Raw genomic sequence first — 10,000 nt, 5'->3', positions numbered from 1 at the left:
GATTTGACACCGGCATGATGATGACTCCTAATGTGTAGGCCGGCCTATGCGAAACAGCGCACAGGTGCCACATGGGATTGATGCCAGATGGGATTACAGCTTAACCAGTCTATTACCGCTTAAACACAGTAGCCCATTCGGCGGTAACCCATGCCTATCTGGCAACCCTGCCAACCCGTCCACCATAGTAATACGCAAACGTTGCAGCTCAAAGTGCACCATAGCGAGCGATTAAATTAATGGAAAGATGGCAAAACAAAGTAAGCTTAGGCTAATAATAATTATCATCATCATAATAACAATAATTATTATTAGGCTATAATAACAACAATGATGAAAACAACAGGATAACATTTAAACCTTCCTACTTTTCAGTTAATCTGGCTGTTGATGTAATTTTGTCATAAAAAAAAATAGGCCATCACTGATTCATTATCACTCATTCCGTCCCCTCAGCGCTTGAAGAATATGCTAAACCGGCCATCCAGACCATCATTGGTCATTTTGGCCAAGAAATGACCAGCGATGATGACTCAGCACCAGCCACAGCCCCGGTCATCGATGCCACAAACGTGCAACGAGATGCCATCGGTGTCATGACAGCGCTTCGTGGTTATGGGGGCTTGCGTTTCTCAACAGCCTGCGAAGTCCTCATCCGAGACTTCAGCGAAATTTACCCAGAGTGGGCCACACTGGCCAAGATAGCCTGCTTGATTCCCGTCTCCAGTGTGCCTGCAGAGAGAGGATTCTCTCTGCAGAACCGAATTAAAACTGCGGACCGAAGTCACCTTGGGGAGGGCAAGGTCACACGGCTAATGCGCATTGCAAGTTGCGGAGAGACACTTTGCAGCTTTGATTTCAAGTCCGCAGCTGCACGCTTCAATGCTGCCAAAAAGCGACGTAGGCCTAATAAGTAGCTGAATTATATGAGCAGCCATTGTTATTTTCTGAGTTTTTACTCTAGGCTATTTTATTTAAGGCTATCCCCTATCTATCTGAGAAAAGGCATAGGCGATAGGCCTAGGCTGTAACATCGAACGGAAATTAGCCTATACATACGCATTGCAAGTTAATTTAAAGCCTATTTATTTTCAAAGAGTTTTATTCTATTTTCTTTTATCTGATAAAAGGCATATGAACGGAAATTAGGCTAGCCGTGTCACGCCAGAAGCCTACATGCTTGCACTGTTACTGTTCAATAAAATGTTATACATCTAGACATTGTGGTATTTCTTTATATACGTATCCCAGACTGCCTATCAATTGTTTCTCAATAAACAGTTATGTTCTCCCCATTGTCATACTCCCGAGCTAAACGAAATGCCTTCCCAACCAGCGAGACCTGGTTATAGAAATGACGTTGTTTTATTGATTTAAAAAAAAAAGGGTAAAACTGGAAAGAGAAAATAGAAAACTCACATTAATCCCAAACAATTTAACAAACTTCAGTTAACGTAATGTGGAGTCCGTTCATTGATCGATGCTGTCTGTTCAGTTCCCAGTGAGGCGCCCGTTCAGCGCTGGACCCGTTCAGCGCTGGACCCGTTCAGCGCTGGATTTGACGCATGGCATAGCGCGCATGCGTCAAATCATGTTATATTATTATATATTATATAGCTCGCATCTAATCGTATCGGATGAGAAATATACATTAAATGGCATATATAGGCCGCTACACAACAGTAATCACCGCGACAAACAGCTATATTAGATTTGGGGGGGGAAATATATGATTTTGAAAAAATAAATAAATATTATATTTTAATAATGATGACCGGAATATATCACGTTTGTCCGGTAAATCGAATTCTTCCCGGACACGATGTCCGACGGCGAATTTTTCTAACGGAAACCCTGATTAGGGGGTGTTCTCACTAGAACATTAGGGGGTGTTCTCACTAGAACATTAGGGGGTGTTCTCACTAGAACATTAGGGTGTGTTCTCCCTAGAACATTAGGGTGTGTTCTCACTAGAACATTAGGGGGTGTTCTCACTAGAACATTAGGGGGTGTTCTCACTAGAACATTAGGGGGTGTTCTCACTAGAACATTAGGGTGTGTTCTCACTAGAACATTAGGGTGTGTTCTCACTAGGACATTAGGGTGTGTTCTCACTAGGGCATTAGGGTGTGTTCTCACTAGAACATTAGGGGGTGTTCTCACTAGAACATTAGGGTGTGTTCTCACTAGAACATTAGGGTGTGTTCTCACTAGAACATTAGGGGGTGTTCTCACTAGAACATTAGGGTGTGTTCTCACTAGAACATAAGGGTGTGTTCTCACTAGAACATTAGGGGGTGTTCTCACTAGAACATAAGGGTGTGTTCTCACTAGAACATTAGGGTGTGTTCTCACTAGAACATAAGGGTGTGTTCTCACTAGGACATTAGGGTGTGTTCTCACTAGAACAACATGGGTGTGTTCTCACTAGAACATTAGGGGGTGTTCTCACTAGAACATTTAGGGGGTGTTCTCACTAGAACATTAGGGTGTGTTCTCACTAGGACATTAGGGTGTGTTCTCACTAGAACATTAGGGTGTGTTCTCACTAGAACATTAGGGGGTGTTCTCACTAGGACATAAGGGTGTGTTCTCACTAGAACATTTAGGGTGTGTTCTCACTAGAACATTAGGGTGTGTTCTCACTAGAACATTAGGCTGTGTTCTCACTAGAACATAAGGGTGTGTTCTCACTAGAACATAAGGGTGTGTTCTCACTAGAACATTAGGGTGTGTTCTCACTAGGACATTAGGGTGTGTTCTCACTATGGCATTAGGGTGTGTTCTCACTAGAACATTTAGGGGGTGTTCTCACTAGAACATTTAGGGGGTGTTCTCACTAGAACATTAGGGTGTGTTCTCACTAGAACATTAGGGTGTGTTCTCACTAGGACATTAGGGGGTGTTCTCACTAGAACATTTAGGGTGTGTTCTCACTAGAACATTAGGGTGTGTTCTCACTAGGACATTAGGGGGTGTTCTCACTAGAACATAAGGGTGTGTTCTCACTAGAACATTAGGCTGTGTTCTCACTAGAACATTAGGGTGTGTTCTCACTAGGACATTAGGGTGTGTTCTCACTATGGCATTAGGGTGTGTTCTCACTAGAACATTTAGGGGGTGTTCTCACTAGAACATTTAGGGGGTGTTCTCACTAGAACATTAGGGTGTGTTCTCACTAGGACATTAGGGTGTGTTCTCACTAGAACATTAGGGGGTGTTCTCACTAGAACATTAGAGTGTTCTCACTAGAACATTAGGAGGTGTTCTCACTAGAACATTAGGGTGTGTTCTCACTAGAACATTAGGGTGTGTTCTCACTAGAACATTAGGGTGTGTTCTCACTAGGACATTTGCTTCACGTGAAACAGAGTTTAGGATAAAGTTTCGCTTTGCTCTGCGTTGTTTGGAGCTGTGAGAACGCGCATTCGAAGTCGCTCCCGCAGCAAACAACCAACGCATGCTCCGCTTGAAAAGGGTGGTTTCGCTCCGGTTAGAAACGACGCATCCATCACTTTGCTTCGCTTTACTTTTGGTGAGAACGCTGCTCGAGGCTGTCCATAGGAAAACAACAGCGCACGCACGCGTGTTGATCTGGATAAGAGCGGGACGAACGGGCAATTTTCTATTTTTCTGACCAATCAACTACCACGTCTGTTGCTTCGATTGCGTATGTTACTTTGTTTACATGAAGGGCTGTGAGAACGTAAATCAGAGAAATAATTTATGCAACAATGTTGTAAACTCATCCACTTGCTCCGGGTCCTGATTCAGACTTTCATGTGAGAACAGGACCTCATAGTAAGAGCGTCTGTCTAAAGTCACTCTTGACTCTTCTTGATTCTGGTGTTTTTAGGTTGTTTCCTCAGTGACAGGCGAGGGCTGCTGACACGTCTGACCTTTAACCTCTCTGTCCTCAGAGGTGATCGACTTCCTGTATAACACCACCCTGCCCGCTCTGCAAGAACGACTCACGGAGCTGAAACCGAAGAAGAAGAAGAAGAGTAAGAAGGGGGAGGACGAGGGGGAGGAGGAGGAGGAGGAGGAGGAGGAGGACAGAGGTGACCCTCGGGAGCTGTTCTCCCTCTCTCAGATCTTCTCTCAGCAGCAGCAGGAGGGCTTCAGCGAGGTCAACAACGTCAAATGAACCCTAGCGACAGTAACCATGGAGACAGATGGTTACTGTTGAACTCGATGGACTCGAAGACAACTGGAATGTCTGTCTGTCGTCATGACAACCCTCTCAGTCTCACTGCCAGGATACCTGATGAAACGATTTGTTTAATATTAAACAAAACGTTTTGTATTATTGTTTTGTGATCAGTAAGTAAGCAAAGTTTGTTTATATAGCCTCCATCACAGACCAGCGGTCACAAAGTGCTTTACATAGGCTATACAAACATCATTAAACAGCAGAAGTAACAGCAGGTTAAAAGAAATAGGTAAACAAGTTAAAATAAAAAATAAAAACAAATAATAACAAGACACAGAAAGACAGACTTTTGGGGTTAGCCTGTCTGTACAAGACGGTCTTGAGCTGTTTTTTTAAAAGCCTCGACCGAGACCGCTGATCTAAGATCCCAGGGCAGAGCATTCCAGAGCCTGGGGGCCACGGTGTGGAATGCTGCATCACCCTGGGTCTTCAGTCTGGCACGGGGGACAACCAACACACCCTGGTCAGAGGACCTGAGACCTGCTGGGGCTGTAAGGACGCAGGAGGTCACAGATGTAGGCAGGTGCCTGACCATGGAGGCTCTGTAGGTGACGACCAGAACCTGGAAGGTAATTCTATATGTGATGGGGAGCCAGTGTAGGGATGCTAAGGTGGGGGTGATATGACATGACTTTCTGGACCTGGTCAACAGCCTTGCAGCTGCATGTTGCCTGTGTTACGGTCTCCTCCCTCCACTGCTGTCTTGTTCTGATTGTGTTGCAGGATGGCAGTGGGGAGAGGAGGCCTGATTGGCTGATGTAGCACACCTGTGCCTATTTAGGTTGTGCGTTGGGGATCAGGCCCTGTCCACACCTATACGTTTTTTTGATAAACGTAGATTTATATATTCGTTTTGGGGGGTTCGTCCAGACGCAAACAGGTTTTTGCCCCATGATTTTTAAAAACGCCTGTCAGAGTGAAGATGTTTAAAAACGCTGTATTTTTTGACGTGTGGACGAGATAGACAGAGTTTTTTGTATTCGTCACGTCATCATGCGCGTAGATTTCTATGATCATGCGCACTGCAGCTGTTTGCTGTTCCCTCCAACGTCATATCCTAGCACCAGTAACTACTATGTTTACAACAGGCAACGGTGTTCGAGGCTACACAAGTGAGGAAAATGCATGTGTACAAAGTGCTTCTAGTTCTTTCACTGTTAACTGGACTTTTAACGAGAACATTGAGAGACAGAGGCGTCTGATTGGCCAGCGGGGCTATGGGGATAATATTATATCGCCGACTACTGGTGTGGAATAATAACAGTCCATTCATTAACAATAAAGTCCATTCATTCATACTGGTGTGGAATGCCCAATGACAGCGTTTATATTGCTTTTAAACATGCTGGTGTGGACGGTAATATTTTTATATACGAAAAACGTTTATCAAAAAAACGTATTGGTGTGGACAGCCTCAGTCTCTCTCTCTCTCCACATATCCTTTTTTGATTCTTCTGTTAGTGGCAACCTTTTGTTCCTTTGTTTCACCCTTACAACATTCCACATACAGATCACTCACCCACACCCTACACAACTGATAAAACTGACTATCACATCCCATTTCTAAATTACTTTTTGCTTTAGTTATTAATAAAATAATCATTTACCTTTACCCTCGACTTGTCTCCCTATTTTGTCTGTCTAACTACCTACCTGTCTAACTGTCTGTCTCACTGTCTGTCTCACTGACACACCCTGTCAAACTCTCACTGATGACCAGAACATTGAGTGGACATTTTAGAGTCCGAGGTCCATTCGGGTGATGTACGTTGTGTTCTGAACAGGTTTTCTTTTCATGTTTTGTATGTTTATTAGGAGTGTTTTCCAGAAAAAAAAAGTGTTTATGGGTTTGATGGAGGGGGGGGGGGGGGTTGGTTTGTGCCTTGAAAATGATGAATGACTTTTAAAAAAAAATACTCTGACAGTTTGTTTGTTTGTAAACGTTTATTGTTATTATTATTAGGCATCTGTTTGATTCTCACGTTTGTAAGGAAGCCCTCCCATATGTTTGTAAATAATAAAATGACTTTAATGGTGGACGGATGTGATGTCATAATGGTGAGGGGGGAGGGGGGGGAGCAGCAGTGAACCATGAACACAGTTGTAACAGCAGAGGACCAGGGAGGCTGGGGGGGGGGTGTGAGGCTGGGTGTGTGTGTGTGTGTGTGTTAGTGAGGCTTTGGGTGTGTGTGTATGTGTGAGTGAGGCTTTGGGTGTGTGTGTGTTAGTGAGGCTAGGTGTGTGTGTGTGTTAGTGAGGCTAGGTGTGTGTTAGTGAGGCTAGGTGTGTGTGTTAGTGAGGCTTTGGGTGTGTGTGTGTTCGTTAGTGAGGCTTTGGGTGTGTGTGTGTGTGTGTTAGTGAGGCTTTGGGTGTGTGTGTGTTAGTGAGGCTAGGTGTGTGTGTGTGTTAGTGAGGCTAGGTGTGTGTTAGTGAGGCTAGGTGTGTGTGTGTTAGACGTGCAGCCCCTCCATGGCCCGCTCCAGGGGGTCGGTGGTCCAGTACTGGTGGTCCCAGCCCAGGAACCAGCCCGTGAAGGTGGGGGGCTCGCTGCCCTGGACCAGCCTCACCACGGGGGTGCGGGGGTCGCGCTGTGACGGGTCCGTCTCGATGTACCGGGCGGCTGAAACAACACAGAGAGATCAGCTGAAACAGCAACACAGAGAGATCAGCTGAAACAACAACACAGAGAGATCAGCTGAAACAGCAACACAGAGAGATCAGCTGAAACAACAGAGAGATCAGCTGAAACAACAGAGAGATCAGCTGAAACAACAGAGAGATCAGCTGAAACAACAAGAGATCAGCTGAAACAACAGAGAGATCAGCTGAAACAACAGAGAGATCAGCTGAAACAGCAACACACAGAGATCAGCTGAAACAACAACCAGCAGAGATCTGTATGTATATTGTATATTACGTGTATATATACAGTGATGCTTGAAAGCATGTGAACCCTGTGTGCAATCATTGATTTTTGTTGGTTTTTACCATGAAATCTTTATTATCTGACATAACAGGTTTATATTGACCAATTCCATATGTTGGTTTAGACTAGGGAATCATGTGTCTAGTAGGAAAACTAATTATTATAAAGTGCAATTAGTGCAGGTGCAAAAATAAGTGAACCCCAAGTTGCCTTGGTTACATCCAGTAGGTAAGTAGAATCAGGAGGGTAGATAATTGGGTGCCAAATGAACCAGTTGAAGGACAGATCTTTAGGAAAGAGTTCGGGTGGGAAACCTGGTCAGTCTTGTGTTATCCATACAGGTCAATGTGTTATCCATACAGGTGAATGTGTTATCCATACAGGTCAATGTGTTATCCATACAGGTCAATGTGTTATCCATACAGGTCAATGTGTTATCCATACAGGTCAATGTGTTATCCATACAGGTCAATGTGTTATCCATACAGGTGAATGTGTTATCCATACAGGTGAATGTGTTATCCATTCAGGTCAATGTGTTATCCATACAGGTGAATGTGTTATCCATACAGGTCAATGTGTTATCCATACAGGTCAATGTGTTATCCATACAGGTCAATGTGTTATCTATACAGGTGAATGTGTTATCCATACAGGTGAATGTGTTATCCATACAGGTCAATGTGTTATCCATACAGGTCAATGTGTTATCCATACAGGTCAATGTGTTATCCATACAGGTCAATGTGTTATCCATACAGGTCAATGTGTTATCCATACAGGTCAATGTGTTATCCATACAGGTGGATGTGTTATCCATACAGGTGAATGTGTTATCCATACAGGTGAATGTGTTATCCATACAGGTGAATGTGTTATCCATACAGGTGAATGTGTTATCCATACAGGTGAATGTGTTATCCATACAGGTGAATGTGTTATCCATACAGGTCAATGTGTTATCCATACAGGTGAATGTGTTATCCATACAGGTGGATGTGTTATCCATACAGGTGAATGTGTTATCCATACAGGTGAATGTGTTATCCATACAGGTCAATGTGTTATCCATACAGGTCAATGTGTTATCCATACAGGTCAATGTGTTATCCATACAGGTCAATGTGTTATCCATACAGGTGAATGTGTTATCCATACAGGTCAATGTGTTATCCATACAGGTGAATGTGTTATCCATACAGGTCAATGTGTTATCCATACAGGTCAATGTGTTATCCATACAGGTGAATGTGTTATCCATACAGGTGAATGTGTTATCCATACAGGTCAATGTGTTATCCATACAGGTCAATGTGTTATCCATACAGGTCAATGTGTTATCCATACAGGTCAATGTGTTATCCATACAGGTGAATGTGTTATCCATACAGGTCAATGTGTTATCCATACAGGTGAATGTGTTATCCATACAGGTCAATGTGTTATCCATACAGGTGAATGTGTTATCCATACAGGTCAATGTGTTATCCATACAGGTCAATGTGTTATCCATACAGGTCAATGTGTTATCCATACAGGTGAATGTGTTATCCATACAGGTGAATGTGTTATCCATTCAGGTCAATGTGTTATCCATACAGGTCAATGTGTTATCCATACAGGTCAATGTGTTATCCATACAGGTGAATGTGTTATCCATACAGGTGAATGTGTTATCCATACAGGTCAATGTGTTATCCATACAGGTCAATGTGTTATCCATACAGGTCAATGTGTTATCCATACAGGTCAATGTGTTATCCATACAGGTCAATGTGTTATCCATACAGGTCAATGTGTTATCCATACAGGTCAATGTGTTATCTATACAGGTCAATGTGTTATCCATACAGGTGAATGTGTTATCCATACAGGTCAATGTGTTATCCATACAGGTCAATGTGTTATCCATACAGGTCAATGTGTTATCCATACAGGTCAATGTGTTATCCATACAGGTCAATGTGTTATCCATACAGGTCAATGTGTTATCCATACAGGTCAATGTGTTATCCATACAGGTCAATGTGTTATCCATACAGGTCAATGTGTTATCCATACAGGTCAATGTGTTATCCATACAGGTCAATGTGTTATCCATACAGGTCAATGTGTTATCCATACAGGTCAATGTGTTATCCATACAGGTGAATGTGTTATCCATACAGGTCAATGGGTTATCCATACAGGTCAATGTGTTATCCATACAGGTCAATGTGTTATCCATACAGGTCAATGTGTTATCCATACAGGTCAATGTGTTATCCATACAGGTGAATGTGTTATCCATACAGGTCAATGTGTTATCCATACAGGTGAATGTGTTATCCATACAGGTCAATGTGTTATCCATACAGGTCAATGTGTTATCCATACAGGTCAATGTGTTATCCATACAGGTCAATGTGTTATCCATACAGGTCAATGTGTTATCCATACAGGTCAATGTGTTATCCATACAGGTGAATGTGAAACACACCACGCCGAGAGGAAAGGAGATCTCAGAGGACAGCAGGAAGAGGTTAGTGAGAGCACATCAGTCTGCAGAAGGCTATGGAAGATTTGAGTCCCCCAAAAAATCTATGATTGCACACAGGGTTCACATACTTTCAAGCATCACTGTATATATATACACACACAGGTATATTACAGCAGAATGGGGGGGGGGGGGGGGTTAGGGGGGTGTATTGGGGAGTGTAGGGTTAGGGGGGGTGTATTGGGGAGTGTAGGGTTAGGGGGGGTGTATTGGGGAGTGTAGGGTTAGGGGGGGTGTTAGGGGAGTGTAGGGTTAGGGGGGGTGTTAGGGGAGTGTAGGGTTAGGGGGGGTGTTAGGGGAGTGTAGGGTTAGGGGGGGTGTATTG

The 10,000-nt window shown here is 43.5% G+C and overlaps 2 protein-coding genes across 2 annotated transcripts in view; one reads left to right on the top strand and one right to left on the bottom strand.

The window, feature by feature from the left end:
• Positions 1-4,147, top strand: part of LOC308159128 (transcription termination factor 1-like) — a gene marked incomplete at both ends in the record, with an annotated part of 27,826 nt that extends 23,679 nt beyond the window's left edge. Inside the window, one exon of the mRNA XM_080532881.1 lies at positions 3,921-4,147. Within this exon, the coding sequence (XP_080389007.1) occupies positions 3,921-4,147 (227 nt within the window). The remainder of the gene's footprint in view (positions 1-3,920) is intronic.
• Positions 4,148-6,663: 2,516 nt separating this feature from the next.
• The window catches only part of LOC308159127 (gelsolin-like), a gene marked incomplete at both ends in the record, with an annotated part of 16,988 nt that continues 13,651 nt past the window's right edge, over positions 6,664-10,000 (bottom strand). Inside the window, one exon of the mRNA XM_080532880.1 lies at positions 6,664-6,833. Within this exon, the coding sequence (XP_080389006.1) occupies positions 6,664-6,833 (170 nt within the window). The remainder of the gene's footprint in view (positions 6,834-10,000) is intronic.

The sequence above is a fragment of the Nansenia antarctica genome, assembly GCF_963989245.1.
Source record: "Nansenia antarctica genome assembly, chromosome: 5".
Classification (NCBI taxonomy): domain Eukaryota; kingdom Metazoa; phylum Chordata; class Actinopteri; order Argentiniformes; family Microstomatidae; genus Nansenia; species Nansenia antarctica.
The sequence above is the reverse complement of the archived record's forward strand: the minus strand, read 5'-3'. Positions and strand labels throughout refer to the sequence as shown.